The sequence below is a fragment of the Cervus elaphus genome, chromosome 21 (assembly GCF_910594005.1).
Source record: "Cervus elaphus chromosome 21, mCerEla1.1, whole genome shotgun sequence".
NCBI classification, from domain to species: Eukaryota; Metazoa; Chordata; class Mammalia; order Artiodactyla; family Cervidae; genus Cervus; species Cervus elaphus.
The window spans coordinates 37602195-37622522 of NC_057835.1; the positions used below are offsets into that span (position 1 = coordinate 37602195).

General features: G+C 35.0%; 1 protein-coding gene across 1 annotated transcript; it reads left to right on the forward strand.

Moving 5' to 3' along the window:
- Positions 1 to 198: 198 nt before the first annotated feature.
- On the forward strand, positions 199 to 20076 carry XKR9 (XK related 9). Its single transcript, XM_043880374.1, has 3 exons — positions 199 to 532; positions 13229 to 13431; positions 19448 to 20076. The coding sequence occupies exons 1-3, from the start codon at positions 261 to 263 to the stop codon at positions 20074 to 20076; spliced, it is 1104 nt and encodes a 367-aa protein (XP_043736309.1). The 5' UTR covers positions 199 to 260.
- Positions 20077 to 20328: the final 252 nt, after the last annotated feature.

The following is a 20328-nucleotide window of genomic DNA, read 5'->3' on the forward strand; positions in this document are numbered from 1 at the left end:
TAGGTGTTATCATCTGTAATGAAGATCACTGTGAAACAAGATTGAATAAAGCCTAGTAACAACTGGACTAGAGGTTGAGAAAAGAAAGTTAAAATTAGTCACTTTGGTTTTAGTGTTCCAATTTCATAATGTTTAATTTTTTAAATATTTAGGGAGTGGAAATTAAAATTCAGTGCTACACCACAGAATGCACTAATATTTGTTTTTTTCTTTTTGTATGAGAGGAGGAGGTAAATAACCAAGAGATATAGTGATTCATAATGAAATATACTAAGTTGAATTTTATGATGTCAGTCCTTGGCATTATGATCTATGTAACTGATTTAATTGTGGACATCTGGGTGTCTGTCAGATTTTTTCATGAAAAACAGTATGTTTTTGGTGTTTTAACAGTAAGCTTTATGCTCTTTGGAACACTTGTGGTCCAGTGTTTTAGTTATTCTTGGTTCAAGGCTGATTTCAAGGAAGCAGGCCAAGAAAGTCGTCATTGTTTTCTTCTACTTCATTGCTTGCAAGGAGGAGTTTTTACAAGGTGAGCATATACTTTTGATCTTTAATACTGTTATTCTCTGATTCAGACAGAAGCTACTTTCTGTATCTGGTTAGTGCAAGGTACAAAGTTTCTCTGTTTGCATGTAGGACAAAGGTTACTTGCTTCTCACTAGCAATGCTTGCATGAGTCGTTGTACTGTCAGAATTTTCCAGGTTCATTAATAGAATGTTTTAATTTACCTAATTAAGTTGCTTTTTCTAATATCACATTTTTATGAGAAAGAAAAGGACTCACTTCTATGTCTTGTGAATCTTTTCTCCTCTATATTTTAAAACTGATTATATAAATACAGCCTATCACCTGCAACTCTGATAGAGCACTTACTTTTTAAGTAACTTGTACTGTTGATTTAATGAGATGAAATTTTTACTGCAATAGTGCAGTAGTCATGTGGTTAGCTAGGTACAAAATCACTCAGAACTAAAAACAAACTTAAAAAATCATGTTGTTTAAAACCTATTTTATGGTTAAAGAAAGTAGAATCTAAATGAGCCCCGAGAATTCTATGATTATCCATATATCTAATTTCACATGACCTTTTCTTTCATTATCTTAGATTTAATTCTGTTCAAAACAATATATATATATTAAAGGTAAGGAGTAGAATTAAAGACAAATATTAAGAGGATAATGTGCTATTTTGTTACAGTTAGGTTTTTTTTTTTTTTTTTTCTTTTTTTTTAATTTTTTATTAGTTGGAGGCTAATTACTTCACATACAGTTAGGTTTTGAATTTGAACTATTTTAATAGTCATCTTTCCTGAGAAAGATTTTAGTGGTAGTAGAATTCTAGGTAAATAGTTATTTTCTCTCTGTATGTTATATTCTCTCATCTTTTTGTTTCCATTGTCATTATTGAGTAGTTAGATGTCAGTCTTGCTGTTGTTCTTTAAAAGGGTTTTTCTTTTCCCTCTGGTTGCTCTTATGATTTTTCTCCTTATATTTGGGTTTCTACAGTTTATGATATATCCATATGAAGAATTTATTTTTATTTCTTTCACTTGGGATTTGCTTGCTGTCTTGATTCTGTGAATTATTAGCTTCCATGAGTTCTGCACAATTCTTAGCCATTATCTTTTCTAACATTTTCTTTACTGTATTTCTGTCTCTTTTCCTTCTGTACTCCAAACAAACTTAAGATAGATTTTCTTGCTATATCCAACATGATTGTTACTGTTAGATTGTTTATTTGAGATCTTTCTTGTTTGCTAAGATAAGTCTGTATTGCTATAAACTTCCCTCATAGAACAGCTTTTGCTGTGTCCCATAGATTCAGTGTCATTGTGTTTTCATATTCATTTGTCTTCAGGTGTTTTTTTATTTCCTCTTTAATTTTGTTAGTGACCCATTGATTGTCTAGTAGCATATTATTTTTGTTTTTTATGCATTCTAGTAATTGATTTCTAGTCTTATGCCATTGTGATCAGAACAGATGCTTGATATGATTTCAATATTCTTAAATTCATTGAGACTTGTTTTGTGGCTTGTTATGTGATCTATCGTGGAGACTGTTCCATGTGCACTTGAAAAGAGTGTGTATCTTGCTGCTTTTGGATGGAATGGTCAGTATATAATCTGTTAAGTCCATCTGGTTCAGTGTCATTTAAGACCAGTGTTTTCTTACTGATTTTCTATCTGGATCTTACATCTCTCCCCTGATCTAAAGGTCTCCTACTATGTCAGTTTCTCTCTTTATGTCTGTCAATATTTGCTTTATGTATTTGGGTGCTCCTATGTTGTGTTTTTATATATTTACAATTGTTATATCTTCTTCTTTGATTGATCCCCTTATCATTATGTAAGTCCTTTTTTGTCTCGTGTTACAGTCTTTGTTTTAAAGTCTGTCTTGCCTGATATAAGTATTACTACCCCAGCTTTCTTGTGATTTCCACTTGTGTGTAATACTTTTCCCCATACTTTGTCTTTCAGTCTATATGTCTTTAGCTCTGAAGTGAGTCTTGGTAGGTAGCATATACAGGTCTTGTTTTTGTGTCCATTCAGCTACTCTGTGTCTTTTGACTGGAGCTTTCAGTCGATTTACATTGAAAGTAATTATTGTTAGATATGTCTTATTGCGATTTTGTTAACTGTTTTGCAGTTCTTTGTTTTCTTCTTCTTTTGCACTCTTCCTTTGTGATTTGACGACTGTCTTTAGTGTTATGTTTGGGTTTCTTTCCCTTCTTTTGTGTATCTGTTATAGATATTTGTTTTATTATTACCATCTGAAAGTGTAGTTGCTCAGTCGTGTCTGACTCTTCATGACCCCCATAGACTGTAGCCCACCAGGCTCCACCATCCGTGGTTTTTTCCAGGCAAGAGTACTGGAGTGGGTTGCAATTTCCTTCTCCAGGGGATCTTCCCGACCCAGGATCGAACCCCAGTCTGCTGCATTGCAGGCAGACGCTTTTACTGCCTGAGCCACCAGGGAAGTCAACAATCTGATTATCATACTGATATGTGATATGTGATATCATACTGATACGTGATTATTTTAAGTTGATGATGTTTTAAGTTCTAACAGTTTGTAACAACCATGCACTTTTGCTTCCCACCACCCATATTTACTGTTTTTGATTTCATATTTTATATCTTTTTGTTTTGTGTGTTCCTTGGATACTTATTATGGATATAGGTGATTTTACTCCTTTTGTCTTTTAACCTTCCTGTTAGCTTTATGAGTGGATGATTTACTACCTCTACTGTATATTTGCCTTTACCAGTGAGATTCTTCCTTTCATAATTTTCATATTTCTAGTGGTGGTCTCTTTTCCACTTAGAGAAGCTTCCTTAACATTTTTTTATAAAGCTGGTCTGCTGGTTCTAAACTCTTTTAGCTTTTGCTTGTCTGTAAAATTTTATCTCTCTCCTTCAAATCTGAATGATATCCTTGCTGAGTAGAGTATTCTTGCTTATAGGTTTTTTTCTTTCATCATTTTGACTATATGGTGCCACTCCCTTCTGGTCTGTAGAATTTCTATGAAAAAGGCAGCTGATAGTTTTACGGGAATTCCCTTGTACATGCAAGGAGATTCTACATTCTTACTGATTTTTATGCTTAGTAATTAGAGATGTTGGAATAAGTAGATAGTCATTTGGAGAAAATAAATAAACTATAAGTGGACCTTCACACAAAGGTCATACTTAGCTTATGCTCTAGCATGGTATGTGATCTTGAAAAGAAGTTTAGCCTGTTCTGTAATGAAGGTGAAATCTTTAGAAATACATTGGTAGAAACATAGAGATGGGTACAGTATTGGGAGAGTTTTAAAATGTTGCAGTTTATGTCTTCAGTTCCTCAGTCTTTTATATGACAGGTCATGGGCTCTAACTCCTCCTAATCAGAAGAATATCTGAAAGCATAAACTGGAAGAGCTTTGTTTCCAGAGAGACACTAAGCATCACCCACCTGCAACCCCCAACACCAAACCCAAACCACATGGACAAGGAAACAGCTTTTCCCCCGTTTGCCATTTAAATGGATAGACCACAGATTGTAGAAATTGACTAGAATGGAAATAAGAGGAAGTAATAACCAGTATATGCAACATAAGAACAGTAAAAGTTTTGTTTCACTTTGGAGTTGGGATAATTTAAGGTTGCATATTATAGAGTATACAGCTAGGTAAAATACCAGACACCAGGATAAATTTCAAATGACTCTAATATTTAATATAAGAAATGTACTATTAGAAAACATAGGAAAATTCCTTTATAGCCTTGAAATGGAGAGCCTTTCTAACCATAACTCAAAATCCCCAAGCTATAAAAATTATAGATTTGACAATAGAAATTGCATGCAATAAATAAAAACAAAAATATCCCAACAAACAAAAGCAAAGCAAAAAGGAAAACAGTTTTCATAGGGGAAAATATTTGTAATTTTTAATAGAAAAAGACCTAGTCTTTTAATATTTCATGAGCTTCTGAAGTCAAAGAGATAAAGGTCATCCTCCCAGTTGAAAAATGGGAAAAAGAATGAGGATATTTTAGAGAAGAGGAAATACAAATGGCTCTTAAGTTGTCTGAAGGATACTATACCACATTCATAGTTTAAAAACTGTCAATTAAAACTTCACTGAGATACTTTACCTACCAGATTGGTGAAAATCCAAGTGATAATACACTCTCATGGTAAGGTATGGGAAAACAGGTATTCTCATACTTTGTTGATGGGAGTATGGATTGGTACAATCCACGTGAAGGACAGTTTGAGCATATTTCAGGTGCACATACCTTTAGGTCAGAGTTCCTCTTCTGGGGATTTATCATACCTGCATACATGTAAAATGACATATGCATAGCTTTTCAGTTGTGTTGTTTATAAGAGCAAAATACTGGAAGCAATTGAAATGTCTGTTGGTAGAGTTTATAGTATATCTATGCTATGTCATACTACAATAACTATTACAAAGAATGATAAAGTACTTAATATACTGAAATGGCAAAATCTCCAGGATGTACTTTTAAGTGAAAAGACAGGGTGCAGACAACAGGCATGATATAATACAGTCTATTTTTAAAAGGTGGTGAAAAGGCATATTTACATGTGTTAGTATATGTGTAAAGAAACTCTAGAAAGGGTATACATGAAACTAGTAATCATGAATTCTTATGGTCATGGGGAAGGGTGAAAACTGGCTAGTTAGGTCATAGGAGTGGGGTAGAGTATTTTCAAAAAGTTAGTAACTTCTTTTTTGATTTTTGATTTATGTGAATATTTTGCCTATTAGTTAAAAAAGAAGAAAAAGAAAAACTGAATTAGGTTTCCTATTACTGTTAAAGGCAGTGCCAAAGAATACTCAAACTACTGCACAATTGCACTCATCTCACACGCTAGTAAAGTAATGCTCAAAATTCTCCAAGCCAGGCTTCAGCAATACGTGAACTGTGAACTTCCAGATGTTCAAGCTGGTTTTAGAAAAGGCAGAGGAACCAGAGATCAAATTGCCAACATCCGCTGGATCATCGAAAAAGCAAGAGTTCCAGAAAAACATCTACTTCTGCTTTATTGACTATGCCAAAGCGTTTGACTGTGTGGATCACAATAAACTGGAAAATTCTGAAAGAGATGGGAATACCAGACCACCTGACCTGCCTCTTGAGAAACCTGTATGCAGGTCAGGAAGCAACAGTTAGAACTGGACATGGAACAACAGACTAGTTCCAAATGGGAAAAGGAGTACATCAAGGTTGTATATTGACACCCTGCTTATTTAACTTATATGCAGAATGCATCATGAGAAATGCTGGGCTGGAAGAAGCACAAGCTGGAATCAAGATTGCCAGGAGAAATATCAATAACCTCAGATATGCAGATGACACCACCCTTATGGCAGAAAGTGAAGAGGGACTAAAAAGCCTCTTGATGAAAGTGAAAGAAGAGAGTGAAGAAGTTGGCTTAAAGCTCATTCAGAAAACTAAGATCATGGCATCTGGTCCCGTCACTTCATGGCAAATAGATGGGGAGACAGTGGAAGCAGTGTCAGACTTTATTGTTTTGGCTCCAAAATCACTGCAGATGGTGACTGCAGCCATGAAATTAAAGGACGTTTATTCCTTGGAAAGAAAGTTATGACCAACCTAGACAGCATATTTAAAAGCAGAGACATTACTTTGCCAACAAAGGTCCATCTATTCAAGGCTATGGTTTTTCCAGTAGTTATGTATGGATGTGAGAGTTGGACTATAAAGAAAGCTGAGTGCTGAAGAATTGATGCTTTTGAACTGTGGTGTTGGAGAAGACTCTTGAGAGTCCCTTGGACTGCAAGAAGATCCCGCCAGTCCATCCTAAAGGAGATCAGTCCTGGGTGTTCATTGGAAGGACTGATGCTGAAGCTGAAACTCCAATACTTTGGCCACCTCAAGTGAAGAGTTGACTCATTGGAAAAGACCCTAATGCTGGGAGGGATTGGGGGCAGGAGGAGAAGGGGACGACAGAGGATGAGATGGCTGGATGGCATCACTGACTCGATGGACATGGGTTTGGGTAGACTCCGGGAGTTGGTGGTGGACATGGAGGCCTGGGGTGCTGTGATTCATGGGATCGCAAAGAGTCGGACACGACTGAGCGACTGAACTCACTCATTACTGTTAAACAGATACTTGATAAATAAACATTTTCCTCTTTTTGTCTGTCTTTTTCTTTGTGTTTTCTTGGTGCAGGAAGTGACCCAATGCAGACATGAATAGTGAGAAATAAGGAAAAATTAAAGCGGTTCTTAAAAGTGGCCAAATTATCCAAGGATTTGTCTAAACTAAGTATGCAAAAACATGAAATATACTAAACTACAGATTCATTTCCCTACAGAATAGATAAATTGAGTTTGTGTTGGTAGATGAAAGACAAGGAATGTCAACATGAATTATTTATTCGGTATAAGTGTCTTGCTACTAAGTGTGTTCTTATTGCTTAGTGGTCTGTGGGGTAGAACGATTTATTTTCCAGAATATAAATTATATGACACTTTTGTATTTCTATTTTATGTATGACTTGTGATAATACCTTTTTCTTTGCCAAAGGAGACTTTTTCCTTTGATGGATATATGAAAAGAATTTGTTTTATTTGCAATATGGAAGTTATTATTGCTCTTTTTAAATAGCTGGTTAAAAGGTTCAAATTGTGTGAAACAGAGTACAGTGGGAGAAGAGTTTCAATTCCTCCACAGGTCCCTAGGCCCTTCTTTAAGGAATTTCTTAAAGTGTGAAAGTGAAAGTTGCTCAGTCGTGTCCAACTCTGTGATCCCATAGACTCTAGAGATCATGTAATTCTCCAGGCCAGAATACTGGAATGGGTAGCCTTTCCCTTCTCCAAGGGATCTTCCCAACCCAGGGATTGAACCCAGGTCTCCCACATCGCGGGCGGATTCTTTACCAGCTGAGCCACAAGGGAAGCACAAGAATGGTAGCCCATCCCTTCTCTAGCGGATCTTCCTGACCCAGGAATCAAATCAGGGTCTCCTGCATTGCAGGAAGATTCTTTAGCAACTGAGCTATCAGGGAAGCCCGAAGTTTCTTAAATGGGCATTAAATAGTTGAACATTTTTTCCTTACCCATTCTTCTATTTAAAGCTCTTTAGATAGAGATCATCTGGTAATGTTCAAGTTCCTAGGGTTCAATATATATGAAACTTGAGAGTCTGGGCCCTTCAATCCCTAAATATGTGGGGATTTTCCTAGATATGTTATTGTTGTTGATTTCTCATTCAATTTTATTTTGATCAGAAAACATAATTTGTGTGATTACAGTCTTCTTTAATTAACTGACATTTCATTTCCCAGCACATAGTCTAACTTGGTGAATATTCCATTTGAAATGGAATATTCCATTTGAAAAGAATTTGTGACTTGCCTTTGTTGAGTGTCCAGCTCTTTGAGATCCCATGGGCTGTAGCCCACCAGGCTCCTCTGTCCATGGGATTTCCCAGGCAAGAATACTGGAGCAGGTTGCCATTTCCTTCTCCAGGGGATCTTCCTGACCAAGAACTTGAACACTTCTTCACTGCGTGTGGATTCTTGACCACTGTGAGCCACCTGGGAAGCCCCTGGTTGAGCATAGTGGTCTATAAATATAAATTAGGGCAGTATGTTGATAATGTCATTAAAGTCGTTTATATTCTCACTGATTTTTTTTCTTTTCGCCTACCTTTTCTTTCGTTTACTGAGAGATGAGTGTTAAAATGCTATAAGACTGTGGATTTATCTTTTTCTCCTCCTACTTTTGACAGTTTTTGCTTCATGTGTCTTAAAACTCTGTTATTAGGTACATTCAGATGTGTGCTGGAAAAATTTATTCATATCATCATGAATGAATGATGAATGCTCTTTGATTTGAAATCTATTTTGTCTGGCATACTAATATAGCCATACTAACTATTTTTTCTGATTGCCCTTCAAACTGTCTGTATCTTTATGTATAAAGAGTGAAAGTGAAGTTGCTCAGTCTTGTTTGACTCTGCCACCCCCTGGAGCCTACCAGGCTCCTCAGTCTATGGAATTTTCTAGGTGATAATACTGGAGTGGGTTGCCATTTCCTTCTCCAGGGGATCTTCCCAACCAAGGGATCCAACTTGGGTCTCTCGCATTGCAGGCAGACGCTTTTTTACCATCTGAGCCACCAGGGAAGCTCAAGATGTATAAAGAGAGTCTCTTCCAAATCACAGAGAGTTGAATCCTAATGTTTTTTTTCCAGCTTGACAGTCTTTTATTAATTGAAGTATTTAATCTATTTCCATTTCATATATTATTGCAATTATTGATATAGTTGTTTTCTTGGCCTACATATTATATTCTTTTCATGTTTTCTGTTTGTGTTCATTGAGCTGTATGTTGTTTTTAATCAACTTTGGAAAATATTTTTGGCCAGTATGTTGTCAAGTTTTATTTTTTTCCTGTCCCATTTTCTTTGTTTCTTTTGTGACTTCAATTACACCTGTGTTATGAGGTTCTGTTAGTTTTTTCCTAATTTTTTCTGTGTGTGTTTGCTAATTGCAATATCTGGGTCATCTGTGGGTATGTTTCTGTTAACTGATATGTTTCTATTACCTGGTTTTCCCCTTTAGCATAAGTTACATTTACTCTTAATTTGCATTAAGAGTGAATTTTTTTTACTCAAGTAAAAATTTTACTCAAGTAATTTTTTTTATTGTGTAATGGGCATTGTGATTGATACCTTGTAGTGACTGTAATTGCTGTTATCTTCCATTGAAGAGAAAGCAAATAGCTAAATTATTGGCACATTACCTTGATGTATTACAGAGACTTGGTTTAAGCTTTATTAGGGAAGGTCTGTTTTTTGCTTTTGTCCTTAGTCCTAGGGAAAGTCTCACAGACCCAAAATATAGTCTCTATTTCTAAAACATGGCCTTTTGGGGTTTCAATGGGATGCCTGAAGTATTTACCAAGCTCCTTGAATTTGGTGGGTTGCAAACTCCATACTCTTCCTTATGGTAGATAGCTGCTGAAATCTCTGCCCAGGTCCCATTTAGCCATTGTTCCTCAGTTCCTTGGAGTCTCACCCTACATATATATATAGTAAGGGTTTGACCGAGGATTTAAGAAGAGTATATGCAGATTTGGGGTTTCTTTTACTCTGTGGCTCCCTCTTTTCTGAGGTCCCTCTTAATTTCTAACCACTCTGGCAGATTCAACCTCAGTCCTCTGACACTTTGAGCCAATAATAATTTGACTTTCTGCTTGAACTGTGTCTGTTTTGTACCGCTTGGACTTTGGGATGCTTTTAGAGGAAAAGCCACATGTGCTTCTCCTGTAGTATTGTTCCCTTCTCTCAAGGGTTAAGTGACCTCATGCTTCTTCCTACTTTTGGTTGCTCTTCAGTGCCTTGTTATCTTTATAATTTATCATTGTCATCAGTAGGAGGGTGAGCTTGATGCAAAGGAATCCATCATTACTAGAAGCTGTTGCCTCTTTATCTCAAATAAAATAATACATTATGATAAAATATGCTAAGAAAGCTCCTTCTGTTTATTTTTCTTTGGCCTCTTCATCATTTATCCCATAAAACTGAAACAATATCCTGTTGATTAAAAAATTATATTCATACTCCCCTTTGCATGAAATTATCCTTAGATAAGCAGAACTTTGTATACATTTGCCACTAAGTGCTGCAGATTTGGAAAATATTCCTCCTTAAAGTCCCTGGAAATATTAATGTGCACATCTGTGAACAGCCCCATCTGTTTTTTTGTTTAACAGGCATTGACATAGCACTTAACATGTGCCAGTTACTGGTCTTAAGCATTTTACATGTATTAGTTCCTTTAATCCTTATATCAACCCAATGAGGTAGGTATGATGATTACTCCCTTTTTCAAATGAGCAACCTGAAACATCACTAAGAAGTATTGGAGCAAGGATTTGAATCCAAGCATCCTGAGTTTTTTAGAGTCATTACTCTTAATCACTGTACTCTGCTAGCTCTCCCACTCTGTGCTACCTATATTAATTTGCTCTGAGCATGTACCAATAATGTTTGTGTGTTTTTCAAGTTTTTCAGTTAGTGGTATCTATCCTCTTGCTTTAAAAGGATAGATACCTTTAAAAACAGGAACCACATACTGTATTGCTTATTAGTCTTACGTAATGTACACACGGGAACTCCTTACTGTGCCGTGTCCGACTCTTTGTGACCCCATGGACTATAGCCTAACAGGCTCCTCTGTCCATGGGATTTTCCAGGCAAGAGTACTGGAGTGGGTTGCCATTTCCTTCTCCAGGGGATCTTCCCGACCCAGGGCTTGAACCCAGGTCTCTAGCATTGCAGATAGATGCTTTACCGTCTGAGCCACCAGGAAGCCCCCCTTATTGTGCCAGATACCCAGAAAAAACTCAAACACAAATTATCTTACGAATCTTGCCTGTAAATCCTGGACAGTGTTAATCATTTTTTCCTGTGCTTTTACAATATATCAATAGTATTTATATTTCTGTTGAGTGGTTATTTCTTCTGCCTCATTTTGCAGTTAGCAGTTCATAGGCTTGATCTTCCTACTGGGCTGTAAGGTCATTGAAGGTGGAGGTCATGTCTTCATCATTTTTGTAGACCTTGTGCCCTGGCATCTAGTCCACATGGAATATAATGGACTATGTTATCCTAAAACTATTATGGTAAAAATATACTTCTATTTGCTAGGTGAAGAATCTTTGCATATTCATATATGTATACATCATGTTTACAATCAGAATATCTTATGTATTTCAACTTTTCAAAGCCTTTTCATATCTACTGTCTCTTTATGGAAAAATTGTCATGAGTTTTTCATTTGTTCATTCCTTCAGTAAATATTTTCTGAGAGCCTGCTATGTCCCAGGACTGTTCTAGTTGCTTAGGATATGGCAATGAACAAAACAAAGTCCCTGCTTTCATGCAGATCTCATTCTTGTGAGAAGGTACAAATAAAAATATATAATGTGTCAAGTGGTAATAAAGAAAAATAATAGGATAAAGAGAATATGATGGTGTGATCTGGAAAGATATCAGTAAGAATGTGGCATTTGAATAGAGACCTGAATGAAGTTAAGGAGAAAGCATGTAAAATCTCTGGGGTTTAGAAGAGTTCCAGGAAGAGGCAATAGCAAAGACCAAGGCCTTTAAGTTGGAAAAAAACAGCACGAATAGTACCCTGGAAGTGTGGGAGACTTGAAAGGGAAAGGCAGTGTTACAGTGTGTGTGGGAGTCAGATTACAGGGGGCCTTGTAAGATGGGGTAAAAACTTTGTGTTTTATTCTAAGTATGATGGAAAGCATTAGAATATTTTGACTGGAGGGATAGCATCTAAATTATGGTTAACAAGTTCAACCTAGATGCTGTATAGGGAGCAAGAGTAGAATCAGAGATACCAGTTATGAGGCTATTGAAGTAATTCAGGCCAGAGACATTGGCTGCTTAAACTAGGATGGAGGCAGTGGAAGCGATAAGATGTGTTTAGATTTGGAAATATTTGGAGTTTGAACTAAGAACCAAGAGAACCCACTGGGGAATTTTTATAGGGTGTTAGAAAAAGAAAGAAATTGGAAATTATTCCCACATTTTGTTTTGAGCAACATGATGAATATTAGTGCCATTTTTACTGAAATGGGAAACATTGACAGAGCAGGTTGAAGCAGGATATATATCACTATTGTAACTTTATATATGAGGAAATTGAGGTATAAATAAAGAATTTTGATAAACTTTGGGCTAGAATCCTAATTGTCTTATTGCTAGCCTCAGATATTTTAAAAATAATTGTTTCAATTATTTTTGTCATTAATTTTACTTGAATGATGATAACTCATGTTCATTTAAAAATTCCTTGTAAAGAAGAGCCTGAGCAAGGATGTTTTAGGAGTCTTTGAAATTTTATATATTTTTCAGGATGCTGTTGGTCACAGAGACTAATGCTTTGTATTTATGGAGTACAGATGACCCTTGAATAACATGGGTTTGAACTGTGTGGATTCACTTATATGCAGATCTTTTCAGTAGTAAATATTACAGTACTACCCAGTCTGAGGTTGGTTGAATCCATGGATGTGGAACTGAGGACACAGGGCCAACTACCAGCTAGCGATTATGCATGAATTTTTCAACTGCACAGAGGGTTGGTGTCCCTAGCCCCCATGTTGTTCAAGGGTCAAGTAATTATTTGCTAGATTAAATTGAAAGAATATTCAGTCTTATCTTCAACCTTGACATATTCATAAGGGCATGTATTAATATCTGTCTTATAATTAAGATAAATTGCGTGAAGTGGACGTTGCAGTTTGTCTTTCAGAAAGTAGTGGTTAGGACTAGGAATCATAAGATAAAAGTTTGGACTCTAGGTCTGCTCCTGACACTTTGTGTATCTTTCAGCATATCATTCTAGTTCTCAGTCTTACTTTTCCCGACTGTTAATTGGGAATAATACCGACTCATGTCTCATAATTATTTTGAAGATGAAATAAGATCATGTATGCTTAATAGTGCTAGCACACACTGACACATCAAACATCCAATAAAAATTGTGGAGTCTTGAATCTCAATACAACTACTGTGAAATGTTTACAAAATTGTAGCAGATAAAAGTTTGTGGGAAAATTCTATTCTTAAACACGTATTTTTTTCAAAATTATTATGTATATGAACACACATGAAGAATCTATTACTGAAGATAAATGTTCTGTTTACTTTACAGGTATTGGTTTGCCTTGAAACAAGGTTATCAAGTGGCTTTCAAGTATGGCAGCAAAACTGAAAACTTCCTGGAAAAACAGATTAATGATAGGGTGACAGATTTGAGCATGCTAAGGCTGTTTGAGACCTACCTGGAAGGTTGCCCACAACTTGCTCTTCAGCTCTACATCTTTCTGGAACATGGTCAAGCAAATTTCACTCAGTGTAGGTCTTTCTTAATTCCTTGTGTTAGATGGATGCCACTGATATCTTACGTCAACTGTGTAACTCTTTGGCAGGTTTTATGTTTATTTTTATCATTTTTTAAAGAGTAATTTGTTATTTTTGAAAAGAAGTGCATAGTTCAAATATCAAAAAGTATTTAAAGGTGTACTGTCTCTCTCCTCTTCTTCCTATTCCTTCTTTTTGCCTACAAATGAAACTATTGTCAGCTTTTTAATGATTGTTTCAGAAAAATTTTTTTTCAGAGCCTATATTTATTCTTTTTCTTTTATAGAAATGGTAACATGAAAACTATCTTCGTTTTTTTTTTTTTTTACTTAATGTATGTCTTGGAGATCTAAACATATTGGTACAGAAAGAGTGCCCACATTTTATTTTTATTATCTGCATAGTTTTATAAATTATAGATGTATTCTGAATTATCTAACAAGCTTCTTTATGTTAATTTAGGTTGTTTCTAATATTTTACTGTTGGAAAAAAATTCTGCTGTGAATAATCTTATGCATGCATCCTTTTGCATGTGTGAAGTTTATCCATAGGGTAAATTCCTAGAATTAGAATCATTGTGTAAATGTGCACCTGCTACAAAACTAATGTTTGCTTTGCAAATTGGTCAATATGTTGCTTTTTTATAGCAGATTTTCTCATGGTTAAATGCACATTTTAAAAGGACAGTTTGGTATTTCTATTAAAAAATATTTTAATAGGTGTTTATTTTGAGATGTTAAAAACTACTTATTTGATGAAAATAGTTGCTCTTTTCATTAGTGATGAGAGTTCCATGTGGTCTTGGATTCACCTCAGAGTAGTAGCAGATTGTCCTCTCTCTATGCTAGATTTTCTTGTTAGATGAGTTAATTCCCCTAAACAGTCTTCTCTGTTCCCAATTTCCCATAAACCTCTAGATGTAGTCCTTTCTAATATTTTCATATTTGTTAGTGTAACACTGAAATGAGCCTACAGCATATGAGATCTCTTTTTCCTTGTGATGCCCAGAATGGTTGTATATTATATAGTCCCTGAAGCTAAAGATCAACATTTAGAGCTTACAACCTGTGCTTTGGTAGATCTGCTGATGTTAACTGTGGCTGCTTCTGTGTGCTGGGATCACGAATGATTTTACTTATTTCATCTTCTTTATATTTTTCTGAATTTCAAAATTTTTATAGTAACCATGTTTTGATAATCAGGAAGAATAATTCAAAATGTAAAAAAAAATCAATTTGTGTATAGAACGACTTCAGAAAACTGAACATATTCTTTTATCTTTGTTCCTCCCTGAAATCATGCTAAAGAGGAAAGTAAAGGGGTGAAAACAATAAGACTCATAAGGATGAAGAGAATGCAGAGTAGAACAGCAGACTAGAAATATCAGTAAATATTTAGAAGATGGAAAGCAGATGGAAAACTTGGGTTATTCAAATCAGTTCCACCACCACCAAAAGGCTAAATTATTTGAATCAATTCTCCTGAAATTATCTGAAACAATTGGGTATATAGTTTCAAAATTCTTCATAAAAGCTTAAAATAGTCCGATGTAACAAAATATGCATCAAAGTGGGAGTGGAGCAGGGTTGAGTAGGACTGTGAAGGCATTTACCCCTGAGGAGTTTTACAGAAACTTATACACAGCAGATTCAGTTTTGATAGCTTCCCAGAGTCTGGAGGACTGGAGACAAAACTCAGGGTCCTCACAAGGGAGGGATATCTAGTAGAAAATCCTACTTGTAAAGCTGACGTGCCAGAAGGCACCTTCCCCCTCCTCAGGATAAAAGTGAAGCTACCTACCTCTAAATGAAAATTGACTGCATAAACAAAAATAGTACTATGTGGCTAAGGAAAAGAATGAAAATACAAAACAGAAATAATACAAGACAGGTGGAAGATGAATGGAGTTAAACTGTCTTAAATGCCTTGTACAGTTCAGGAGAAAGGTAAAACAGAAATGAATCTGGGCTTTTTAAGGTGTAAAATTAAACAATTAGACCCTATTTTTTTTTAAGAATATATTATTAGGAAGACAAAATTAGATATTATGTTAGTCTGCTTGGGCTGCGGTAACAATACCACAGACTGGGCAGCTTAACCAACAGAAATATATTGTCTCATAGTTCTGGAGACTGGAAATATGAGATCAAGGGGCCCAGTTGGGTTGGTTTCTGGTGAGGACTCTTTGGGTTGCAGATGGCCACCTTTTTGCTGTGTCCTCACATGTCTTTCCTCTATGTATGGAGAAAAAGTGAGATCTCTGGTATCTCTTTGTCTTCTTACAAGGATACCAGTCCTGTTAGATTCAGGCTCCATCTTTATGATCTTGCTGAACCTTAATTATCTCTCTAAAGGGCCTATCTCAGTGTAATCACATTGGGGGTTAGAGCTTTAACATATGAATTTTGGAAAAATATAATTCAGGCCATAAAAGGTATGAAAACAAGCATTTTTTAAAATATAAAAAATAAGTAATAGCAAATTACAGGGATAAGAAATCTGACCAATACCACAAATTTCACAAGAGAAAGAAAAGTGGTATCTTTTTCTTATTTTAATGCTCTTTAATACAAATTTTTAGTATCTGACTGGCTTTTGATTTGATAATGATTTCATACTTTCTGTAGAAAAGAAAAATTCAACCTTTTTTGTAGCATAGTTAATAGAAATTTTATCTTTTAATTTAGAAAAGTTTCTTTCAACTTCACAAATTATTGATAATGTTATATGTATATTTTTGGATTATTGTCACATTTGAAACAAACTCTACCAATTTATTCAATAATGTGGTTTAAGATCAGGGTATATCAAGATTTTTTTTTTGATGAAGTAACTGATTTTAAATACTGTTTGAATTGACAACACTAATTTATTGTTGATGTCTAATTTAGTAAATTGTGGGAGTCTTGTTTTTTTTCACTGATGTCAATAATGTCGAATCAGAAGAAGTTAAAAAGAATCTGTATAGATGTAATTGGGCAGAGTCATTCCATACTGAGAGAAATGCATAAACAAAGACATGGTTTGGCAAAGACAAGGAAATTCAGTTTGGATAAAGTGTAATGTACAGATTAGATTAGAAAAATGGGCAGAAAAAGTATATGGGAAACAGGTAGGTAAGCAGAAAATGGAAAATAATATCAAACAAATAGTGTCAGGTGGACAAGGATAAATCATCATGCCTTAATGTTAAGGAATCAAAGACCTGTTCATGGCAGGATAGTGAAGCGTTCCCTGGTAGCTCGGAGGTTAAAGCGTCTGCCTGCAATGCGGGAGATCTGGGTTGGATCCCTGGGTCGGGAAGATCCGCTGGAGAAGGAAATGGCAACCCACTCCAGTATTCTTGCCTGGAGAATCCCATGGACAGAGGAGCCTGGTGGGCTATAGTCTATGGGGTCGCAAAGAGTCGGACACAACTGACCGACTTCACTTCACTTCTTCAAGATAAGGCAAACTGCTTGAAAATCCTAGATCTGTTACTTACTCATCATAATTATCCAAGCAAATCTTATAAACAAATCTTCCTAAACCTAAACTCTTCTCAACTCAATTTCTCTTTAGCTAGAGCCCCAAAATGATGACAGTTGCTTTAGTACACTTAGGGAAAAATGTGGAAGAGGGAAAGTAGGAGTAGAAACAGGGAATTTAAGCAATTACAATGAAAACATCTTATTTTTCCAAATTTTATAAAAGTATATGACAAAGTGAACACATTGCCAGGGCTTTGCCAGGCTTGGAAGGAGTCTGGGCAGGCATGGGTCCCTGAAATTTAAGCTTCATTACCTCCATGATAAATCTTCCTGTGAGGTAGAAATTTTGATTAAACTTTAATCTGTTTAGTATACATGTTGTAATTTCTTGGGAAGCCTTCAAAGAATAAAAGCAGCATATCTCTGAAGGACATGTGTAACTAGATTGAAAAGTTGATAAAATGGTCCACACCAAGCCCATCATTATAACATTTCAGAGACTTAAAGATTTTAGAAGATTTGAAAGAAAGTAAAGATTGTTTAAGTATAGAGAAAGGGAATAACTTTGATATCCTTAAGTGTAACACTTGAGATTAGAATTTAAAAGATAAATGACTTCAAAGTTTCCTTGGAAAAAATTTTTAAACTTTGAATTCTATTTCTGTTGAAACTGTATATCAAATATGGAGGGTAGAATAAAGACATTTAGAGACATTCATGCTTAAAAGTTCAGCTTAGGTGCAGCTTTTCTCAGAAATGTCTGGAGGTTGTTTGATCCAACCATGAGAATGAAGCAAGAAAGAAATAATGGGAAACAAAATCAACAGTGAAGAAAGGTAAAGGCAAGTTCTGGGAAGACAGAAAGCAAACCTTGACAACAGCTACCTTTGACCAGAAAGGTCATATTATTATTTTAAAAAAAGCTAATAGATGTATCTGGGAGTTTAATTAATTTGAAGAGTTTGCTAAAAAATATTTATGAGTCATGAAATAATAATAAGCAAAGTAAGGAACAAAGAAATGTTTTAAAAATATTGCATTGTATACTTGAAAGTTGTCCTGTTGACCCACCAAAAATATCATGGGGGGATGAGGTATTAATTAACCTCATTGTGGTCATCATTTTGTATATATATGTGTATCAAATCATCACATTGTAAACTTGCATATATATTGATAATATCTCAGTAAAGCTGAGGGGTTTTTTAAAATTAATAAAATGCTTCAACAAAAAAAGTTTTTAAAAGGAAAGGAAATATAAGCAGAAGGTAGTAATTTGGCCGAGCAGCTTTTAAATCAATAAGCAGTGTCTAAAGTAGATAAATTTTAAAAAAAAGCACAGTATGTGTTTTATTTAGAAATAGGGCAATAATGTCAGAAGAAAAGCTAAAAGTTGACAGTGGTTTTTTTCTGAGGGTCCCTACTGAGAAGTGAGAAGGGGCAGAGCAAGCTACTGCTTTTTTTCTTATAAGTTCTATGGCATTTATTGATGTTTAAAAACGAAGTATATGTACTGGATTTGGTAGAAATTAAAACCAGTTATAAAAAAGACACCACTGAAGGGCAGTTTAGGGGAAATGATGTTTTAATTCATATTTTTGAATTAAAGAAGAAAGAAAAGTCCAACTAATTAGTGGAGTCCACAGAATGCTATATGCTAAAACCAGGAGAGTGGACAAAGTCATTTATAATCCTCTTCAATAGATAGATCTGTCTTAAATCTGTCTTTCTTTCTTAATATATTGACCTTCAATGAGCTTAAATGGGAATGATGAGCATTCTGTATTCTACTTTAAATTACTTCCTTCTAATTCCCTACTATCTTTGCTTTCAGTTTTATGTCCCCAACTTTGACGGTGGGATAATGACATGTCTTTCCAAAGTAGTAATTAACTTTTCTGTTATTTGATGGGATAAAAAATAGGCTAAAGTTGTAAAACCTATAGAAATTTATAAGTTTTAGATCATATTTGTTCATTTGATCTATCATCTTAAAGACATGGGAAACTGAGCTGTTAATAGCTCATACTTAGGTTAAAGTTTCTATTTAACCTCCTTCCCTGTCTTTCTGCTGTTTTCTTTCTTGGATGCCATTTCTCAGTGAATTAGGTTTATGCCCAAGGCCAAAGTCAAAAAGATTGGAAAAGCTAGGACTATAACTAGTCTCTTAGAAAACTTCCATAGTATGCAGTTTGCATTGTACCAGGTGCTCAAGATTTGTCCAGTGAATTTATTCACATTCTGGTATAGTGGTTAAGTATACCAACTTTGGAATCGGGCAGATTTCAATTCAGATCTCACCTCTCTGCAACTTGCTGGCTGTGTGATTTGGGTCAAGTAATACATATATTCTCTAAGCCTCAATTCCCTCATATGTAGTACAGAAATATTAATATCTATTTCAAATGATTAAATGAGTATATAAAGTGCCCAACTTGTGTTTGTGGCTGTGTATATACAGATAAAATATGTATGGTGTATAATAATATTGCTATTATTATTTCTATAACTACATCCTTAAAAATGTTTTGTTTTGTAGATGCAGCCATCGTGGTCTCTTGCTGTGCTGTTTCTTGGTCGACTGTTGATTATCAAGTAGCTTTAAGAAAATCCTTACCTGATAAAAACCTCTTTAATGGACCCTGTCCCAAGCTTGTATATCTCTTTTACAAGTTGTTTACATTATTATCTTGGATGTTGAGTGTTGTGCTTCTTTTATTCTTAAATGTTAAGATTGCTTTCCTTCTGTTGTCATTTCTTTGGCTTTTAGGTATATTTTGGGCATTTAAAGAACAAACTGATTTTTGTGTTTCCACAAGTATGGAAATCCTATATAGGATTGTTGTTGGATTCATTCTTATCTTTACATTTTTTAATATTAAGGGACAAAATACCAAATGCCCAATGTCTTGTTATTATATTGTAAGGGTATTGGTCACATTGGGGATATTGATTGTGTTCTGGTTTGAGCCACTCTCTATTTTTAATGCAGACTATTTTATACCTGTCAGCATTACTATAGTTCTTTCTCTTCTCCTTGGAATTATTTTTCTTCTTGTTTATTATGGGACTTTGCACCCAAACACAAGTGAAGAGACTAAACTGGATGAAGTTGATGGAAAACCAGCTCAAAGAGATTGTAGAATGAAGTATTTCCTCATGGAATAAGCTATTCACTTAAGAGATATGTTTCCTTATTTTTTATTTCATTGGTTAGTAAAGAAAAAGTTTGTGTATGTGTGTGTTTCTTATTTTTGCCTATCTTAATTTGATACCAGTTCTAGTACATTAATTATGAATGTTAGAGAGTATACTAATATTTTTATTATTTAATTTCTCTATTGCCTTGTAAAGTTGCCATCTTGAGCCTGAACTGAAAGAAAGGGTCTAATTCTCATAATTAGAAGGTAGAATTGAATT